Here is a 22,570-nt window from a genome sequence, read left to right on the forward strand (position 1 = left end):
CCGAATCCCGCCAACATCCTCGTAAATCTCTCTCTGCACTCTTTGCTACTTAGACTCATCTTTCCCAGAGTAGTGCGACCGAAACGGAGCACTGTACTCCAAGTACTGACCCACCGATGTGTTGTGCAACTGAAACGTGACCTCCCGACTCCTGTACACCGTGCCTTGACTGATGAAGACCTGTCGCCTCAGACGCCGTCTTCACCGCCTTGTCAACCTGTGACTTCACTTTCAGGGAACCGCGTACCTGTAACACTGGGTAGCTCTGTTCTCTGTTCCCAGGGTTCTACCCGTTCGCTGTCCGACACTGTTGTTTGGTTATTTGTCCTCCTGAAATACGATAGCTCGCACTTATTCCAACTGAACTGAATTTAATCCTGCTCGGCCCACTTCCTTAGAAAATCGACATTCCACTGTAAGAAATAACTGTATTCACTGTTTCCCACGCCAACAACGTTGTCCGCAAGTTTACGAACAGCATGTTGCATAATCAGATAGAAATGGCTGATATAGTTGACAAAGATTTTTGGTCCAGCATAGATCCCCCGGTGAACACCCGCAATGACGGGTTCCAATCTGAGAAACGAGCTTCAACCCTAAATCATTGCTTCTACCTCCGAGGCAATTGTATATCCAGTCAACTATCCCTCCCTTCCTCGCACACCATTTTGTTAGCGTTATCCCGACTGCGACCTTATTCAAATCTTTGTACATTACATCTAGCATCCCTTCATAATCAGTCCTCCTCAAACAAATTAGCCAGACAGAACTCCTTGGATTCCAGACCATCAACCGGGACGCGGGGGGCGAAATGTATCCCAGCGACCGTGGTTTGCTGAGCTTTGGTGATGAGCTTTGCATCATCAATGGGGACGGGAGAGGTTCCGCACGATTAAGTGTGGTGAATGTTGTTCCTTTATTCAGGAAAGAGGGAAAGGGGGTAGAGATAGCCCAGGAAATTATAGACCAGTGAGTCTTACCACAGTAGCTGGAAAATTGATGGAAAAGATCCTGAGCGACAGTATTTATGAACATTTGGAGAGATATAATACGATTAGCAATAGTCAGCATGGCTTTGTCAAGGGCAAGTCGCGCCTTACTTGCCTGATTGAATATTCTGAGGATATGACTAAACACATTGATTAAAGAAGAGCAGTAGATGCAGTGTATATGGATTTCAGCAAACATTTGAGAAAGTACCCCATGCTAGGCTTTTCGAGAAATGAAGGAGGCGTGGGATCCAAAGGGACATTTCTTTGTGAATCCAGAACTGTCCTGCCCACAGAAGACAAAGAATAGTTCTAGGTGGGTCATATTCTGCATGGCGGTCCGTCACCAGTGGAGAGCTTCAAGGATCTGTTCTGGGACCCTAAGTCTTGTTTTTTTAAAAAAATTAATGACCTGAATGAGGAAGTCGAGGGATAGGTTAGTAAGTTTGCTGATGACACAAAGTTCGAAGATGTTGTGGATAGTGTTGAGGGTTGTCAGAGGATACGGCGGGACATTGATAAGATGCAAGATCTGGGCTGAGAAGTGACTGACGGAGTTCAACCCAAATAAGTGTGAAGTAGTTCATTTTGGTAGATTAAATATGATGACACAATATAGCATTGATGATGAGATTCTTGGCAGTGTGGAGGATCAGAGGGATCTTGGGGTCCGAGTCCATAGGACACTCAAAGCAACCGCACAGGTTGACTCTGTGGTTAAAAAGGTGTATGGTCTATTGGCTTTCATCAATCGTGCAATTGAATTTAGGAACCGACAGGTAATGTTGCAGCTCTGGAGCGAAGGAGGATGAGAGGTGACCTGGTAGAGGTGTATAAGATGATGAGAATCATTGATCTTATGGATAATTGAAGGTTTTTTTTCTCAGGGCTCAAATAGTTCCCACAAGAGGACACAGGTGTAACTTGCTGGGAGGTAGGTGCAGAGGAGATGCCAGGGGCAAGTTTTTTACTGAGAGAGTGGTCAGTGCGTGGAATGGGCTGCCGGCAACGGTGGTGTTGGCGGATACGATAGGGTCTTTTAAGAGGCTTTCAGTTAGGTACATGGAGCTTAGTAAAATAGAGGTGGTCTAGAGTTAAGCCGAGTAATTTCTAATGTAGGGCATGTTCGGCACAACGTTGTGGGCCGAAAGGCCTGTATTTTCCTGTAGGTTTTCTATGTTTCTACACAGAGCAGTCTACCATCTGAGCCCTTGTTAATAGCTTTGTTCAAGTCTCTGTACGGTACATCTCGTACCAGTCCGGGATCGGTAACCCCTACCCCGTCAAATCAGCCCGTGAACGCTATCTGATTCTCACGCCTTCTGCCGCCTCCGTCCACCTTCTCGCTTCTACTCTACCTATCTTCCCCTCTTCATCCTAGTTTTACCACTCCATTCATTCTCTGTCTCCCCCAACCTCCCTGTCTTACATCTTCCACAGCGATCTACTATCGGGGTTCCTGATAATGGACCTGATAAAGTCAGCGTACAATATCTCTACCAATCAGAAGAAACCAGTCAGTCAAATCTTCCTGTAATACACACAAGTCTACAGAGTAGACTACCCTATTCTCATGAACCGCCCTGGTTCCTCAATCAAAGCATAGAAACTTGCTCCGCCTGTGACCACACACAAAAAGAAACTGCAGAGCACTGTGCAAAGAGCTGAGAACAGCTCCGAATCCAGCCTCCCCCGCGTCAGCTCTGTCTACACTTCCTGCTAGCTGGGTGAAGCAGCCAGCATCATCAAAGAAACTCCCCGCCCATCTGGGACATTCTGTCTTCTACACAGGCACCTTGCCATCGAAGGGAGGATGCGAGAGCATGCCTCACTCGGCTCAAGGTTATAATACTGAATGGTCCCCTAGTACGATAAGATAGACCCTAGATCTCACAATATACCTCTTCGTGCCTGCCTGCAGTGGTCTTTCTCTAACTGTGACATTTTATTCTGCATTCTGTTTTGGATTTATCTTGTTCTACTCCCATGAAGTGATCTGTATCTGCGGATGTTCCTGGGATTTTCCTGTCTGTGATATATATAAATGATCCGGATGACAATGCAGATGGGTGTGCTGGCATGTGTTACAACGAGATGTTGGACTCTTGGGTTTCTTGCTCTGGAGTGGAGGAACATTGGGTTAGATCTGACGGAGGTTTATAAGATCATAAGTGTTACATTCAGTGCCATTTTCGCAAAGGTGAAATGTCTAATACAAGAGGGAATTCTTTCTGGACATCTAGTGGGCAGCAGAACCTGTTCATTTGCTGTACTAGTTGGTCTATGTGTGACAATAATAAGCCAGCTTTCTAATTCTACGAAGCAGGACACTCGAAACTCATAGAGCCTTGTTAAATGATTAGGATTTTACAAGTCTGCCACAGGCAGGAGCGTTCCCAGTGCGGATCCGTGCGTAGCACGACCTGTCACGGACTTCCAACCAGCGACCGCCGTCCTCTGTGTTCTGTGGACAATCCAGTGCGGAATCCAAATCACCACGGCACTGTGAATCCCAGCCATCGCAATCTTGTGAATGGATCTCCCACGACAGTAACATTGTCAAAATCCCGTCTTTAACAAGCCATCGACCTGCGTGATCAACCCGAGATCCCTTTCCACGCCGACAGTTAAGGGTTCTGTCGTTACCTTTCTCCTGTCCCTTCACATTTAACGCCCCAAAGGAAAACACCTCAGACTTACTTGAGTTAAATTCCATTTGTTATTTTTCCACCCAGGTCTACAACTGAATCTATTGGCGATATTCCGCACTGTCCACAACACCACCAATATTTGTGTCGTTTGATGTTTTAGAACCATCCTAACATATTTGCATCCCCATCACAAACCACCGATGGTCCCCACCTTGCGATTGTTCTTTTTCTTTCCACAAAATGTCCTGAATTTTACTTTTTACTGAAAATCTGTTTGGAATAGACTCTTCCGGCCGTTCAGGTCGCGCTGCCCAACAATTCTCTAATTTATTCCTTTTTTAATGACTGTTCGATTTACAATAACCAATTAACCGACCAGCCGTTACATCTTTGGACGGCGGGAGGAAACCAGAGAGGCGGGAGGAAATCCACTCGCTCATTGGGAGAAATTGGAAACTCCTTGCAGGCAGCGGCGGGAACTGAACCCGTGTCGCTGGTTCTGCAAAGCTCTGCGCTAACCATCACGTGCCCGTACCGCCCTTCTCCTTGCCAGCAGCCAAAAAACAAAGAAACACAATGGACTCCACGAAAATCCCAGCAACTTGTTAATCCCCACAAGACCGTCATTTATCTCTTGTGTGAAAAGTATCAAAGCGGGCAAACAATTTTACTGAGTTAAGTATTGTATGTAATTAGTTTTGCTACAACAAGTGTATGGGACATTGGAAAAAAGTTGAATTTCCCCATGGGGATGAATAAAGTATCTATCTATCTATCTATCTATCTATCTATCTATCTATCTATCTATCTATCTATCTATCTATCTATCTATCTATCTATCAATAATGCAACTATGAACAATTATAAACTCGTTTCAATCTCTCATTGCACTCTCGCTCACTCTTTCTATCTCGCTTCCTTTTCCTCTGCCCCTTTCTCTCCCATTTTACCCTCACTTCCTCTCTCTCCCCCAGTCTTCCGCTGTCTCTCTCACACAACCCTCTTCACTCAAAACATCGCTCCGTATTCTCACGCTGCCAGTCCCTCTCCCCTTTCTCTTCCCGTTTTACTTTTCCCATTCTCTACGAGGTTCCCACCCATCGCCCACTCCGACCGTCGGCCGAATCGATCTATCCCTTTCCACTCCTGTTTTTTTTTCTGATTGGCGACTCCACAGGTCCGCATAAACAGGAGCCGAGAGAGAACATCGGAAATAGACCGGATCGTAAGACTTGTCTACTCTGCCTAGTTACGTCAGTCCTCGTCGCGACAGTGGCCGGGCTCTCGATCTATGGTGAGTTGAACGGGGAACGGGGAGACTGTAAGCTAACAGAGTGGAATGAAACGTGCACATAAAGCCTCAATGTGACACCCCGCTCAGCGTGTCACAACACTACCTCAACGTGACCCCGACACGCACTTCAACGTGACACTGTCACGCCCCTGATGGTGAAACTGACACTACCCTCACCTGGACAGGGACACAGCTCCCACCGTGACACCGTTACGCCAACACCGTGACACCGACATCCACTTCACCGTAACGCCGAAAAATAATAAACTCTGAATCCAGACGGCCAATTCTCCGTGAATCCCCCGTATCATAATCCTCTGGATAAAACTTCCCGAGAGACCCAGTCAAACACCCACGGCTCCAACTTAATCGATCACATTCGGGAGACGTGACAAAATCTCTGCAATCGGTGAGACGCATATCAGCCTTGGGAAGTCAATGAATTTAGACTCAGCGATGAGGCTCAATGTAACTGAGATTGAGAGAGGGAGGGGGTGAACGTGGTGGAAGGAGAGACCGCGGCTGATGGGTGGAAGGGAGTCCAAGTGGGGGACACGGGTGAATTCACCCACGCAGTGAAAGAGAACACGGGAACTCGACCGAACCGTAGGATCTGCTGACGGCGCCTCGTTACGTCCGCCATTATCGTGATTGTTGCCGGGCTCTCGACCCATGGTGAGCCCAACGGGCTCCAAATGGAGGTAGGTAGTATATAAATTTTGATTGAAATACACCACAGTGACACCGGCACGCCCTTCACTTTGATACTAAGACGGCACTCACTGTGACACCCACACGCTCCTCAAAGTGACCCGTCAATCTCCGAACCGTGACAAAGACTCACACGTCACTCTAACACCCTTTACTGAGACAGTATCGCCCTTCATCATAACACCGATGAACACTGAGCAATTATCCACAGCTCACCCTGATGTAGGAAAACCCTCACTGTGATAGCGACACAGAAATTAATAGTGAAACCTACATAGTACACTGCAAGACATCGGTGGGCACTTCAGCGTGACACCGTCACACCTACCGTAGCCATGACATGCCTCTCACCGTGACACAGACACAGTCCTTTCTGTGAGACAACCACACCCCAATCATGACACAGATACTCTACTCACCGTGACACCACCACGCCCCTCACGCTGACATTTCCCTCGGCGGAAGTTCATTTCATTGAGAATCGTCACAACTCTCGCCAGGGCACAGAAACACTTAGCACAGTGACACCAACACGTCCCTCACAGCAACACTGACATGTTCCTCATGATACTGACGCAGGCCCCCAGTGTAACATTAACAAAACCTTCACCGGGACATTGATATACCCTTCGGAGTGGCACAGACACACCCCTCAATGTGGCGACAATTCCTCCCACTGTGCCACCAGTACACCCTTCACCGTGACACTGACACAACACTCTCTGTGACCCGTTCGGTAGCGTGACGCTGACTCACGTGTCACTGTAAACGCTAAATATCCTTCACCATCTCTCTCAGTGTCACAGATTCGTCAGTCTAAGGTCACCTCCGACCGAAACTATCATAAGATAAACTCAACCCTTCAATCCAAGCTTTCTGCGCTCAACTCTAATCTATCCGATCTTAAACGAATGCACAGCGATCTCCGTCACCAGTTCACTGAGATGGAAACGAAGTACAGATCTATCAACGAAACCAAGGCTCAAATCTGTGAATTGTTGACCAGCAGAAGAGGTGAGGCATCATCCCCCTCTTTCCCCTGCTCCTAATCACAGGGCAGGGATGGAGAGAGGAACCGTCACTCTGTGCTTGACATCGGGAGTGTGTGAAGAGATGGTATGGAGGATGATTCACTCTGTGTTTGAACCGGTGAGTGTGTGATTGGGCTGCGTGGATGAAGTTTCACTCTGTCATTGAATCTAGGAGAGTGTGATGGGACGTTGTGGAGGTGGATTCACTCTGTGTCGGACCATGGGATTGTGCGACGTAATATTACAGCTTCACTCTATGTCTGACTCCGGGAATGTCTGATGGGACAGTATGGATCCAGCTTCACTCTGTGTCTGACAGCGGGATTGTCTGATGGGGCACTGCCCAGAGAGATTCAATTCGTTCTGACCCCTGAAGTGTGCTATTCACCGCGGAGAAAGAGTTTCAGTCTGAATCTGTGAGTGTGTGACGGGACGGTGCAGCGGGGGCTTCACTCTCTGTCTGATCAAAAGTGTGTGTTTGGATCCTGGAGAGAAAGCACAAGTATGTGTCTGACTCCGGGAGCGAGTGTTGGGAGTCTGTATAGCGGGATTCACTCTGTGTTTGAATCCGAGATTCAGTAATGGGAGGTTGCAGAGGGGGATTCACTCTGTGATTGAATCCGAGAGTGTGTGATAGGATCGTGGAGAGACAGCTTCAGTCTGGGTCTGATTCCAGGAGTGCGTGATGATACGTAAGGAGGGAGATTCACACTGTGTTGAACTCGGGAATGTGTGATGGGACCGTGTGGAGACAGCTTCCCTCTGTGTCTGACACTTTGCTCTGTGGTGTGTCGAGAAGCTGTTAAGGGACAATCACTCACCCTCTGAGACAGCGGGAGATTTTAAAAAAGCGAACAGATTGAGAAGGGAAAGGTCATTTCTTCGCATTGCGAAGGGGGCACAACTGCGCAAGCGCGTGAAGATCGGCCTCTGAGACAGCGGGAGAGTTCAAAAAGCGAACAGGTTCACCGAGCGGGCGACGGCGTAGGGGAGACAGAGTAGAAAGGCTTTGGCTCGAGAGGCTTCGGCGGGCAGAGACTGAGGACAAGCTTGCTCCCAGTAAGGCCAGTTAAGCTCGTTTAATTAATTGAATTAGCTTAGGAGTAGGTAATGGAAGCAACAGTTAGGGCAGTCGAGTGCTCCGTTTGCAGATTGTGGGAAGTCAGGGTGAGCACAATTGTCCCTGATGACTACATCTACAAAAGGTGCATCCAGCTGCAGCTCCTGACAAACTGAGTTAGGGAACTGGAACTGAAGCTGGACTAACTTCGTATCATTTGTGAGACAGAGGCAGAAATAGACAGGAGTTTCAGGGAGACAGTCGCCCCTAAGAGTCAGGAGAGAGTTAGCTAGGTGACTGTCAGGAGATGGAAGGGGAATAGTCAGGAGGAGCAGAGCACACAATAGGTGGACCGTTTTGGCTACTGTTGGTCGGGTCAAACTGCCAGTGACAAGTTGCAGTGGTCACGACTCTGGCAACGAGACTGGACCCTGAGCTCAGAAGGGAAGGAGGGAAAAGCGGAGAGCAGTACTAATAGGAGATTCAATAGTTGGGGTGGGGGTGGGAGTTGGTAGATAAGAGGCTCTGTGGGACAGACGAGAAACCCGGATGGTCTGTTGCCTCCCTGGTGCATGGGTCCGCGATATCTCGGATCGAGTTCTCAGTATTCTCAAGAGGGAGGGTGAGCAGCCGGATGTCGTGGTCCATGTAGGGACAAATGACGTGGATAGGAAGAAGGAGAAGGTCCTGTAAAGAGTGTTTAGGGAGTTAGGTGCAAAGTTGAAGAACAGGACAGGCAGGGTTGGAACTTTAGGATTGCTACCCGTGCCACGTGCTCGTGAGGCTAGAAATAAGAAGATAATGCAGCAAAATACCTGGCTGAGGTGTTGGTGCAGGATGGAGGGCTTCATGTTTCTGGACAATTTGGCTTTGTTTCAGGGAAGTTGGGACCTATTCCGACGGGACGGGTTGCACCTGAACTAGAGGGGGACTAGGATCCTTGCGCGAAGGTTTGCTCGTGCTGCTCCGGGAGATTTAAACTAGATTGTTAGGGGGAGCGGAACCAGAGTTTTAGAGCAGATACTGAGGTGGAGGAGGATAAAGGTCATGTGAGAACTGCAAGATTAGTGCACGGAGCAAAGCCAGATCTAATATATAAAGAGGTTTTGAGGAAAGAGAAGCAGAATAAAGGGTATAAATGTTGTAAGGTAGAAGGGCTAAAGTGCGATATTTCAATACAAGAAGCATCAGGAACACAGGTGATGAACTGAGAGCTTGGATACATACATGGAATTATGATGTAGTGGCCATTACGCAGACTTGGCTTGCACCAGAGCAGGAATGTATTCTCAATACTTCTGGTTTTCAGTGTTTTCAAAGGGATAGAGGGGGGAAGGGGGAGGAGGAATGGTATTACTGGTCAGGGAAAATATTAGAGTTACAGAGAGTGTGGGTAATGTTGCAGGATCCTATTTTGAGTCAGAATGGGTGGATGTCAGGAACAAGAATGGAGCAGTTACTCTATTGGAAATATTCCACTGGACCCCTGGTAGCAGCAGAGATACCGAGGAGCAGATCGGGAGGGAGATTTTGAAAGGTCCAAAAATAACAGTCTTATTATCATGGATGTCTTTAACTTCCCCAATATCGATTCGCACGTGATTCGTTCCAATGGCTCAAATGGGACAGAGTTTGATAAGTGTGTCCAGGATGGATTCCTGTCACAATATGTTGACAGGCCGACTAGGGGGAATGTCATATTGGATCTATTATTATGTAACGAACCGGGTTAGGTCACAGATCTCTCAGTGGGTGAGCATCTGGGGGACAGTGATCACCGCTCCCTGGCCTTCAGCATTATCAGGGAAAAGGTATAGTCAGAGAGGACAGGAAATTTTGAGCAGGGCAAATTATGAGGGGATAAGGCAAGAGCTTCCGACTGTGAATTGGGATGATACTTTTGCAGGGTAATATACTATGGACATGTGATCGATGTTTAAGGATCTCTTGCAGGATGTTAGGGATCCATTTGTCCAGTTGAGGAAGGTAAAGAATGGTAAGGTGAAGGAACCATAGGTGACAAGTGAAGTGGAGAATCTAGTCAGGTGGAAGAAGGCAGCATACGTGAGGTTCAGGAAGCAAGGATCAGATGAGTCTATTGAGGAATATAAGGTAGCAAGAAAGGAGCTTAAGAAGGGGCTGAGGAGAGCAGGAAGGTGACATGAGAAGATCTCGGCGAGAATGGTAAAGGAAAACCGCAGGCATTCTTCAATTCCGCGAGGAACAAAAGGATGAAGGAGTGAAGGTAGGACCAATTAGAGATAAAGCTGGGAAGATGTGCCTGGAGGGTGTGGAGGAGAGCGACGTCCTCAGTGAATACTTCTCTTCGGGATTCACCACTGAGAGGGAAATTGATAACGGTAAGGGCAATATAAGTGAGGTTAAAGTTCTGAGCATGTTGATATTAAGGGACAGGAGTTGTTGGAGTTGTTAAAATACATTAGGACGGATAAGTCCCCGGGGCCTGACGAAATACTCCCCAGGCTGTTCCACAAGGCGATGGAGGAGATTGGTGAAAGTCTGGCCAGGATCTTTATGTCCTCATTGTCCACGGAAATAGGACCTATGGATTGGAGGGAGGCGAATGTTGTCCCCTTCTTCAAAAAAGGTAGTAGGATAGTCTGGGTAACTATAGAGCTTAATGTTACAGAGGTCCGATGTTTCAGACGTGATAGACGCAGAAGGATGAAGGGAGGGTTGATGGCATTGCTGGAGAGGGAAAATGTTACAGCAGTGCTCAGGCAGGACATTAGAGGGCTTGTCTACCGAGGCCATTTGGGTAGAGCTGAGAAACAGGAAAGGTATGAGCACATTAATGGGGTTGAATTATAGACAACCCAATAGTCAGCGAGAACTGCTGGAGCAAATCTGCAGAGAGATAGCAGACAATTGCAGGAAACATAAAGTTTCGATAGTAGGGGATTTTAATTTCCCACATATTGATTGACACTCCCATTCTGTTAAATGTTTAGACGGGTTAGAGTTTGTAAAATGTGTTCAGGAAAGTTTTCTAAATCAATATGTAAATGTACCAACTAGAGAGGATGCCATATTAGGTCTCCCATTAGGAAACGGGTTCAGACAAGTGACGGAAGTGTGTGCAGGGGAACACATTGGCTCTAGTGATGATAACGCCGTTAGTTTCAACTTGATCTTGGATAACGATAGATCTCGTCCTCGGGTTGAGCTACTAAACTGGAAAAAAGGTCAAATTTGAAGAAATGAGAAAGGATCTAAAGAGCGTGGATTGGGACAGGTTGTTCTCTGGCAGATATGTGATTAGCAAGTGGGAGTCCTTCGAAGCAGAAATTTTGAGAGAGCAGTATTTGTCTGTTCCTGTCAGGGTTAAAGGCAAAATGAATAAGAATAAGGAACCTTGGTTTTCGAGGGATATTGGAAATCTGATAAAGTACAAGAGAGCCGTATATGACAAGTCTAGGCAACCGGAGCAAACAAGGTGCTTGAGGAGAATAGAAAGTGCAAGAAAATACTTAAGAAAGAAATCAGGAGGGCTAAAAGAAGACAGGAGGTTGCTTTGGCAGTCACGTTGAAGGATATTACTTTTAACAACTTGGGGTAAAAGAGACATGACTGCGCAAGCGCGTGAACTCAGAGAGCGGAAGTCTTAAAAAGAACATCGTCATATCCAGCGGGCAACGTCGGAGCGGGAGGCGGAGTGGGAGGGTGCAGAGTGGTAGGGCTTTGGCTCAACGGGCTTAGGCAGAAACGGGAAAAGGCTTCCTGCGATCGTTAAGTTATTACTAAATGATTTATTTAGTAATCACAGTAGCATTAGAGGTGTGCATCTAGGATTAGTGTTGTACTTGGAGTGCCAGATGTGGTGACCCTGGGGACTCCCAGACTCTGCAAGGATTACATCTACATGCAGGCAGCATTGGAAATAAAGTGAACGACCTGGTTGTACAGATACCGGTTAAAAGATAAGACATTGTGGCCGTCACCGAGTCATGGCGAAGTGATGGATGTCATTGGGAGCTGAATGTCCAAGGATACACAGTGTATAGGGAAGATAGGAAGGTCGGTAAGGGGGTGGCGTGGCCCTGACGGCAAACAACGGTATCAAATCACTAGAAAGAAGGACTATAGGATCAGAAGGGGTAGAATCCTTATTCATCGAGATTAGAACTGGCAAGTGTAAAAATGCACTAATAGCCGATATATACAGGCCTCCAAACAGCAGCCGGGATGTGCACTACAAGTTACAGCCGGAAATTGAAAAAGAAGTGTCAGAAGATAAATATCAAGATAATTATGGGGGATTTAAATATGAAAGTGGATTGGGAATGTCTGGAAGGTACTGGATCTCAGGAGAGGGATTTTGTAGAATTGTTATGGGATGGCTTTTTGGAGCAGTTTGACCATAAGCTCACCAGAGGATCGGCTGTTTTGGGTTGGGTGCTGTGTAATGAGCCTGAGGTGATGAGGAAACTAGAGGTAATGGGACCCCTTGGAAGTAGTGATCATAATCTGACTGAGTGAAGTTTCAAATTTGCGCAGGAGAAGCTGGTATCAGGTGTATCGATATTACAGTGGAACAAAGGGAACTACAGTGGTATGAGAGAGTAACTGGCTCAAGTTGTTTGGAAAAGTAAGCTAGATAGAGGGACGGTAGAGCAGAATTAGATGGATTATGTACAAGAAAAAATGAATGTTGAAAGGGTTGGACAGAGTAGATGTGGAAAGGCTGTTTCCCTTGGTGGTTGAGGCCAAGACAAGAGGCCACCGTCTTAGAAATAGAGTGTACCCATTTAAAACAGAGTTGAGGAGAATTTCTTTTAGCCAGAGGGTCGTGGATTTGTGGAATTCGTTGCCACATACACCTGCGGATGCCCGTTCATTTAAGGTGTTTAACGAGGAGATTGATGGGTATCTAATTAGTCCGTTTATCAAGGGATATGGGGAAAAAGCCGGAAAATTTAACTAGACGAGAGAATGGTTTAGCTCATGGTGGAGTGACAAAGCAGACTCAATGGGCCGAATGGCCTACTTCGGCTCCTTTGTCCTGGGATCTTGCGATTCCATCATCGAAATCATTGCTATACAGCATAAACAGAAGCGGTCACAGCACCGACTCCTGCGGAACACCACCAGTCACTGGCAACCGACCAGAAAAGGATCCTGTTATTCCCACCCACACCCCTCAACGTGACACGGACACACCGCTCACTGTGGCACCAACACACGATTCACCGTGACGCCGACACCCCGTTCACCATCTCTCTCAGCGTTGCAGATCCGTCAGGGTCAGATCGCCTCCAATCAAAGAATACTTTTGAAAAAATATCTGGACGTGAACAGGACCCAGCATCAACTGCAACTCCACGAGCTGAACTCAACCCTTAAAACCAGGAAATCCGAGATTCCCGACTGGATCCAAGGACCTGTCTCAAGAATGTTTCGGCCCTCAACAACAACGTCTCCATCCTCAAAAGCAAATTGTTTGTCCTCGAAAGCAAGCTCTCCATTACTGAAAACAAATTGTTGGTCCTGGAAAACATCCTCTCCGTCCTGAGCTCTGATCTCCCTGATCAGCATCAAACGCAAACTGATCTCCGAGGCAAATTCAATGACCTCGAAATGAAGTGCAAAAATCTCAGCCAAACCAAGAATGAAATCTGCCAACTGCAGAGTAGCAGAAATGGTGAGCTAATTTCACAAATTTTCCAGCACCTAATCAGAAGGCAGAGAGGGAGGGGAGACTGTAGTCTCCGGCTGCTCTCAGGAATGTGTGATGAGACGTGCGGCGAGAGCGACACCTAGTGTCCAAATGCTGGCAGTGCGTCAAGGAACCGACTGTCTGAACCCGGAAGTGCGTTATTGCGGCGCCACAGGGGGAGCTTCACTCTGCGTTCACAGGACGAGCGAAGAAGCTCTAATCCCCAAAATGAGTGATGTAACAGTGTTGTGGGAGCTTCGCGCTGTGTCTGACCCCGAGACTGTTTGATGGGACTGTGTGGAGGGAGCTTCACGCTGTGTCTGACACCGGTGGTGTGTGATGGGACGATGGGGAGGTAGTTTCACTCTGTGTCTGACCCCGGGAGTGTGTGATGGGACGGTGTGGAGGGAGATTCACTCTGTGTCTGACCCCGGGAGTGTGTGATGCGACGGTGAGGAGGGAGATTCACTCTGCGTCTGAACCCAGGAGTCTGTGATGCGAAGGTGTGGAGGGAGCTTCACTCTGTGTCTGACCCCGGGAGTGAGTGATGGGACGGTGTGGAGGGAGCTTCACTCTGTGTCTGACCCCGGGAGTGAGTGATGGGACACTGTGGAGGAAGTTTCACTCTGTGTGTCTGACCCCGGGAATCTGTGATGCGAAGGTGTGGAGGGATCTTCACTCTGTGTCTGACCCCTGGTGTGTGTGATGGGACTGTGTGGAGGGTTCCTCTTTTTGCATCTGACACTCAGCGGATGTAATGAGCAATTCACTGTTCTTGTTTCTGATTTCCAGCGCAAACATGTTCCAAGGATTGGATCAGAAATGAAGACCTGTGTTATTTCATTTCCTCGTTTAAAAGTTCTTACGAGTGGGCGAAGCAACTCTGTTCTATCGCTGATTCAAAACTTCTTGAAATAAATTCAGACGAGGAAGAGGTATGTGTCAGATGGACAGATAATATATCCAAATCAGATTGAATCTTCCTCCACACCGTCCCAACACGCAGTCCCTGGGTCAGACACAGAGTGAAGCTCCCTCCCCACGGTCCCATCACACACTCTCGGGGTCAGACACAGAGTGAATCTTACTCCACACCGTCCTATCTCACACTCCCGGGGTCAGACACAGAGTGAAGTTCCCTCGACACCGTCCGATCACATTCTCCCGCGGTCAGACACGGAGTGACGCTCCTTACATTGTGATCGAATTCTATCATTAATGTTTGCAAATTAATTTCACAGAATTTTTTTAACAACCGTGTCCGCGGACAAGACGGTTCATACTGGATTGGAACATGCAAAGCGGGGTGAGATTTGGGGTCATGACTGTTTCTCGAAAGAGATTGGACAGTGGGATTAATTTTGAGGACAGACACATGTCTGTGGGGGAGGCGGGGTAAGGGGAGCTTTTGGGTGCTGCCTCAATTCAGTGGAGAGAGGTGGGTCACTGCGGATATTTTGGGGACAGAAACGGGTCTATGGGGAGAGAGTAAGGCAGTAGGAGTATTCTGTGGCCTGGTATCCCCGGAGGAAGAGACTGGGCAGTGCGATTAATTTGTTGACCGGAGCAGTCTGTGTGAAGAATATGGAAAGGGGGAGTGTTTCGCCGACTGTGTTCTGTAGGTCAGTGGGGTGAAAGTACGTCGGTGGGAGTATTTGGGCACTGTGGACAGGGAATGGGGTACTGCGATTAATTTTCGACTGACACGGGTCTGTGGGGTGAGATTAGGCAATGCGATTAGTTTGTGACCAACACGGTCCCTTTGTAGAGAGCGGACAGTTGGTTTAATTTGTGGGCTGACATGGACTGTGGGAAGAGAGTGGAAAGTGAATGTGTTTTGGTGAATGACACAGGTCTGTAGGAAGAAGGTTGGACAGTGAGATTATATTGGGGACAGGCACAGGGCTGATGGGTGAGAGTAGGAAGTGAGAGTATTTTGGGGAAAGAGACCGGGCTGTGAAGAGATTGGAGCAACAGGATATCTTTGGGGACTGACCAGTTTCCATGGGGAGTGAAGAGGTCTTTGGGAGTATTTTGGGGACTGTCATTGGACAGTGGGGAGAGGCTGTGGCTCTGGGAGTAAGTTGGGGTGTGACAGGGTACTGTGGGGAGAAAGTGTGATCGTGGGATTATTTTGGAGACTGAAAATGCCCTGAGGGTAGAAGGTTGGGCAAAGGATTATTCGGGGACTGACACAGGGCCACGGAGAATGGGTCAGTGAGACTATTTTAGAAACTGGAAAAGGTATGTGGGGAGAGAGAAGGTCAGTTGGGAGTACTTTGTAGACTGACATCGGTCGGTGAGGATAGATTGAGTCAGTGGGAGTATTTTGGCGACCGACACCGGTCGGTGAGGACGGATTGAGTCAAGGGGAGTATTTTGGGGACTGATACCGGTCGGTGAGGAGAGATTGAGTCAGTGGGAGTATTTTGGCGACCGACACCGGTCGGTGAGGAGAGACTGAGTCAGTGGGAGTATTTTGGGGACTGACACGGGGTGGTGAGGAGAGATTGAGTCAGTGGGAGTATTTTGGGGACTGACACCGGTCGGTGAGGAGAGATTGAGTCAGTGGGAGTATTTTGGGGACAGACCCCGGTCGGTGAGGAGAGATTGAGTCAGTGGGAGTATTTTGGGGACTGACACCGGTCGGTGAGGAGAGACTGAGTCAGGGGGAGTATTTTGGGGACTGACACAGGTCGGTGAGAAGAGACTGAGTCAGGGGGAGTATTTTGGGGACTGACACTGGTCGGTAAGGAGAGATTGAGTCAGTGGGAGTATTTTGGGGACTGACACCGGACGGTGAGGAGAGAGGGAGTCAGGAGGACTATTTTCGGGACTGTCACCGGTCGGTGAGGAGAGATTGAGTCAGTGGCAGTATTTTGAGGACCGACACAGGTCGGTGAGGAGAGATTGAGTCAGTGGGAGTATTTTGGGGACCGACACCGGTCGGTGAGGAGAGATTAAGTCAGTGGGAGTATTTTGAGGACCGACACCGGTCGGTGAGGAGAGATTGAGTCAGGGGGAGTATTTTGGGGACTGACACCGGTCGGTGAGGAGAGACTGAGTCAGGGGGAGTATTTTGGGGACTGACACTTGTCGGTGAGCAGAGAGGGAGTCAGTGGGAGTATTTTGGGGACCAACACCGGTCGGCGAGGAGAGTTTGAGTCAGTGGGAGTATTTTGGTGACTGACACCGGTCGGTGAGGAGAGACTGAGTCAGGGGGAGTATTTTGGGGACCGACACCGGTCGGTGAGGAGAGATTGAGTCAGTGGGAGTATTTTGGAGACTGACACCGGTCGGTGAGGAGAGATTGAGTCAGTGGGAGTATTTTGGGGACTGACACCGGTCGGTGAGGAGAGATTGAGTCAGTGGGAGTATTTTGAGGACCGACACAGGTCGGTGAGGAGAGATTGAGTCAGTGGGAGTATTTTGGGGACCGACACCGGTCGGTGAGGAGAGATTAAGTCGGTGGGAGTATTTTGAGGACCGACACCGGTCGGTGAGGAGAGACTGAGTCAGTTGGAGTATTTTGAGGACCGACACCGGTCGGTGAGGAGAGATTGAGTCAGTGGGAGTATTTTGGGGACTGACACCGGTCGGTGAAGAGAGATTGAGTCAGTGGGAGTATTTCGGGGACCGACACCGGTCGGCGAGGAGAGTTTGAGTCAGTGGGAGTATTTTGGTGACTGACACCGGTCGGTGAAGTGAGATTGAGTCAGGGGGAGTATTTTGGGGACTGACACCGGTCGGTGAGGAGAGACTGAGTCAGGGGGAGTATTCTGGGGACTGACACTGGTCGGTGAGCAGAGAGGGAGTCAGTGGGAGTATTCTGGGGACCAACACCGGTCGGTGAGGAGGGATTGAGGCAGTGGGAGTATTTTGGTGACTGACACCGGTCGGTGAAGAGAGATTGAGTCAGGGTGAGTATTTTGGGGACTGACACCGGTCGGTGAGGAGAGATTCAGTCAGTGGGAGTATTTTGGTGACCGACACCGGTCGGTGAGGAGAGATTGAGTCAGTGGGAGTATTTTGGAGACTGACACCGGTCGGTGAGGAGAGATTGAGTCAGTGGGAGTATTTTGGGGACTGACACCGGTCGGTGAGGAGAGATTGAGTCAGTGGGAGTATTTTGAGGACCGACACAGGTCGGTGAGGAGAGATTGAGTCAGTGGGAGTATTTTGGGGACCGACACCGGTCGGTGAGGAGAGATTAAGTCGGTGGGAGTATTTTGAGGACCGACACCGGTCGGTGAGGAGAGACTGAGTCAGTTGGAGTATTTTGAGGACCGACACCGGTCGGTGAGGAGAGATTGAGTCAGTGGGAGTATTTTGGGGACTGACACCGGTCGGTGAAGAGAGATTGAGTCAGTGGGAGTATTTCGGGGACCGACACCGGTCGGCGAGGAGAGTTTGAGTCAGTGGGAGTATTTTGGTGACTGACACCGGTCGGTGAAGTGAGATTGAGTCAGGGGGAGTATTTTGGGGACTGACACCGGTCGGTGAGGAGAGACTGAGTCAGGGGGAGTATTCTGGGGACTGACACTGGTCGGTGAGCAGAGAGGGAGTCAGTGGGAGTATTCTGGGGACCAACACCGGTCGGTGAGGAGGGATTGAGGCAGTGGGAGTATTTTGGTGACTGACACCGGTCGGTGAAGAGAGATTGAGTCAGGGTGAGTATTTTGGGGACTGACACCGGTCGGTGAGGAGAGATTCAGTCAGTGGGAGTATTTTGGTGACTGACACCGGTCGGTGAAGAGAGATTGAGTCAGTGGGAGTATTTTGGGGACTGACACCGGTCGGTGAGGAGAGATTGAGTCAGTGTGAGTATTTTGGGGAGCGACACCGGTCGGTGAGGAGAGACTGAGTCAGGGGGTGTATTTTGGGGACTGACACCGGTCGGTGAGGAGAGATTGAGTCATTGGGAGTATTTTGGTGACTGACACCGGTCGGTGAAGAGAGATTGAGTCAGTGGGAGTATTTTGGTGACTGACACCGGTCGGTGAGGAGAGATTGAGTCAGTGGAAGTATTTTGGGGACCGACACCGGTCGGTGAGGAGAGATTGAGTCAGTGGAAGTATTTTGGGGACCGACACCGGTCGGTGAAGAGAGATTGAGTCAGGGGGAGTATTTTGGGGACTGACACCGGTCGGTGAGGAGAGATTGAGTCAGTGGGAGTATTTGGGGGACTGACACCGGACGGTGAGGAGAGAGGGAGTCAGGAGGAGTATTTTGGGGACCGACACCGGTCGGTGCGGAGAGACTGAGTCAGTGGGAGTATTTTAGGGACTGACAGCTGTCGGTGAGGAGAGACTGAGTCAGTGGGAGTATTTTGGGGACTGACACGGGTCGGTGAGGAGAGATTGAGTCAGGGGGAGTATTTTGGGGACTGACACCGATCGGTGAGGAGAGACTGAGTCAGTGGGTGTATTTTGGGGACTGACACCCATCGGTGAGGAGAGATTGTGTCATTGGGAGTATTTTGAGGACTGACACCGGTCGGTGAGGAGAGATTGGGTCAGTGGGTGTATTTTGGGGACTGACACCGGTCGGTGAGGAGAGATTCCGTCAGTGGGAGTATTTTGGCGACTGACGCAGGTCGCTGAGGAGAGATTGAGTCAGTGGGAGTATTTTGGAGACTGACACCGTACGGTGAGGAGAGATTGAGTCAGTGGGAGTATTTTGGGGACTGACACCGGTCGGTGAGGAGAGATTGAGTCAGTGGGAGTATTTTGGGGACCGACACCGGTCGGTGAGGAGAGATTGAGTCAGTGGGAGTATTTTGGGGACTGACACCGGTCGGTGAGGAGAGACTGAGTCAGGGGGAGTATTTTGGGGACTGACACAGGTCGGTGAGAAGAGACTGAGTCAGGGGGAGTATTTTGGGGACTGACACTGGTCGGTAAGGAGAGATTGAGTCAGTGGGAGTATTTTGGGGACTGACACCGGACGGTGAGGAGAGAGGGAGTCAGGAGGAGTATTTTGGGGACTGACACCGGTCGGTGAGGAGGGATTGAGTCAGTGGGAGTATTTTGAGGACCGACACAGGTCGGTGAGGAGAGATTGAGTCTGTGGGACTATTTTGAGGACCGACACAGGTCGGTGAGGAGAGATTGAGTCAGTGGGAGTATTTTGGGGACCAACACCGGTCGGTGAAGAGAGATTGAGTCAGGGGGAGTATTTTGGGGACTGACACCGGTCGGTGAGGAGCGACTGAGTCAGGGGGAGTATTTTGGGGACTGACACACGTCGGTGAGAAGAGACTGAGTCAGGGGGAGTATTTTGGGGACTGACACCGGACGGTGAGGAGAGAGGGAGTCAGGAGGAGTATTTTGGGGACTGACACCGGTCGGTGAGGAGAGATTGAGTCAGGGGGAGTATTTTGGGGCTGACACCGGTCGGTGAGGAGAGAGGGAGTCAGTGGGAGTATTTTGGGGACCAACACCGGTCGGCGAGGAGAGCTTGAGTCAGTGGGAGTATTTTGGTGACTGACACCGGTCGGTGAAGTGAGATTGAGTCAGGGGGAGTATTTTGGGGACTGACACCGGTCGGTGAGGAGAGACTGAGTCAGGGGGAGTATTTTGGGGACCGACACCGGTCGGTGAGGAGAGATTGAGTCAGTGGGAGTATTTTGGAGACTGACACTGGTCGGTGAGGAGAGATTGAGTCAGTGGGAGTATTTTGGGGACTGACACCGGTCGGTGAGGAGAGATTGAGTCAGTGGGAGTATTTTGAGGACCGACACAGGTCGGTGAGGAGAGATTGAGTCAGTGGGAGTATTTAGGGGACCGACACCGGTCGGTGAGGAGAGATTAAGTCAGTGGGAGTATTTTGAGGACCGACACCGGTCGGTGAGGAGAGATTGAGTCAGGGGGAGTATTTTGGGGACTGACACCGGTCGGTGAGGAGAGACTGAGTCAGGCGGAGTATTTTGGGGACTGACACTTGTCGGTGAGCAGAGAGGGAGTCAGTGGGAGTATTTTGGGGACCAACACCGGTCGGCGAGGAGAGTTCGAGTCAGTGGGAGTATTTTGGTGACTGACACCGGTCGGTGAAGTGAGATTGAGTCAGGCGGAGTATTTTGGGGACTGACACCGGTCGGTGAGGAGAGACTGAGTCAGGGGGAGTATTTTGGGGACCGACACCGGTCGGTGAGGAGAGATTGAGTCAGTGGGAGTATTTCGGAGACTGACACCGGTCGGTGAGGAGAGATTGAGTCAGTGGGAGTATTTTGAGGACCGACACCGGTCGGTGAGGAGAGATTGAGTCAGGGGGAGTATTTTGAGGACCGACACAGGTCGGTGAGGAGAGATTGAGTCAGTGGGAGTATTTCGGAGACTGACACCGGTCGGTGAGGAGAGATTGAGTCAGTGGGAGTATTTTGGGGACTGACACCGGTCGGTGAGGAGAGATTGAGTCAGTGGGAGTATTTTGAGGACCGACACAGGTCGGTGAGGAGAGATTGAGTCAGTGGGAGTATTTTGGGGACCGACACCGGTCGGTGAGGAGAGATTAATTCAGTGGGAGTATTTTGAGGACCGACACCGGTCGGTGAGGAGAGATTGAGTCAGGGGGAGTATTTTGGGGACTGACACCGGTCGGTGAGGAGAGACTGAGTCAGGGGGAGTATTTTGGGGACTGACACTTGTCGGTGAGCAGAGAGGGAGTCGGTGGGAGTATTTTGGGGACCAACACCGGTCGGCGAGGAGAGTTTGAGTCAGTGGGAGTATTTTGGTGACTGACACCGGTCGGTGAAGTGAGATTGAGTCAGGGGGAGTATTTTGGGGACTGACACCGGTCGGTGAGGAGAGACTGAGTCAGGGGGAGTATTTTGGGGACCGACACCGGTCGGTGAGGAGAGATTGAGTCAGTGGGAGTATTTTGGAGACTGACTCTGGTCGGTGAGGAGAGATTGAGTCAGTGGGAGTATTTTGGGGACTGACACCGGTCGGTGAGGAGAGATTGAGTCAGTGGGAGTATTTTGAGGACCGACACAGGTCGGTGAGGAGAGATTGAGTCAGTGGGAGTATTTTGGGGACCGACACCGGTCGGTGAGGAGAGATTAAGTCAGTGGGAGTATTTTGAGGACCGACACCGGTCGGTGAGGAGAGATTGAGTCAGGGGGAGTATTTTGGGGACTGACACCGGTCGGTGAGGAGAGACTGAGTCAGGGGGAGTATTTTGGGGACTGACACTTGTCGGTGAGCAGAGAGGGAGTCGGTGGGAGTATTTTGGGGACCAACACCGGTCGGCGAGGAGAGTTTGAGTCAGTGGGAGTATTTTGGTGACTGACACCGGTCGGTGAAGTGAGATTGAGTCAGGGGGAGTATTTTGGGGACTGACACCGGTCGGTGAGGAGAGACTGAGTCAGGGGGAGTATTTTGGGGACCGACACCGGTCGGTGAGGAGAGATTGAGTCAGTGGGAGTATTTTGGAGACTGACTCTGGTCGGTGAGGAGAGATTGAGTCAGTGGGAGTATTTTGGGGACTGACACCGGTCGGTGAGGAGAGATTGAGTCAGTGGGAGTATTTTGAGGACCGACACAGGTCGGTGAGGAGAGATTGAGTCAGTGGGAGTATTTAGGGGACCGACACCGGTCGGTGAGGAGAGATTAAGTCAGTGGGAGTATTTTGAGGACCGACACCGGTCGGTGAGGAGAGATTGAGTCAGGGGGAGTATTTTGGAGACTGACACCGGTCGGTGAGGAGAGACTGAGTCAGGGGGAGTATTTTGGGGACTGACACTTGTCGGTGAGCAGAGAGGGAGTCAGTGGGAGTATTTTGGGGACCAACACCGGTCGGCGAGGAGAGTTCGAGTCAGTGGGAGTATTTTGGTGACTGACACCGGTCGGTGAAGTGAGATTGAGTCAGGCGGAGTATTTTGGGGACTGACACCGGTCGGTGAGGAGAGACTGAGTCAGGGGGAGTATTTTGGGGACCGACACCGGTCGGTGAGGAGAGATTGAGTCAGTGGGAGTATTTCGGAGACTGACACCGGTCGGTGAGGAGAGATTGAGTCAGTGGGAGTATTTTGGGGACTGACACCGGTCGGTGAGGAGAGATTGAGTCAGTGGGAGTATTTTGAGGACCGACACAGGTCGGTGAGGAGAGATTGAGTCAGTGGGAGTATTTTGGGGACCGACACCGGTCGGTGAGGAGA

General features: G+C 49.9%; 1 protein-coding gene across 1 annotated transcript in view; it reads left to right on the plus strand.

Annotated features, from left to right (window-relative positions):
• LOC140719873 (uncharacterized) overlaps window positions 1-22,570 on the plus strand; it is a 68,280-nt gene that overhangs the window by 24,473 nt on the left and 21,237 nt on the right. Inside the window, exons 7-10 of the mRNA XM_073034799.1 lie at window positions 4,818-4,934; window positions 6,444-6,659; window positions 14,206-14,348; window positions 14,655-14,719. Of these exons, the coding sequence (XP_072890900.1) occupies window positions 4,818-4,934; window positions 6,444-6,659; window positions 14,206-14,348; window positions 14,655-14,719 (541 nt within the window). The remainder of the gene's footprint in view (window positions 1-4,817; window positions 4,935-6,443; window positions 6,660-14,205; window positions 14,349-14,654; window positions 14,720-22,570) is intronic.

This window comes from Hemitrygon akajei, unplaced genomic scaffold (assembly GCF_048418815.1).
Source record: "Hemitrygon akajei unplaced genomic scaffold, sHemAka1.3 Scf000033, whole genome shotgun sequence".
Lineage (NCBI taxonomy): Eukaryota > Metazoa > Chordata > Chondrichthyes > Myliobatiformes > Dasyatidae > Hemitrygon > Hemitrygon akajei.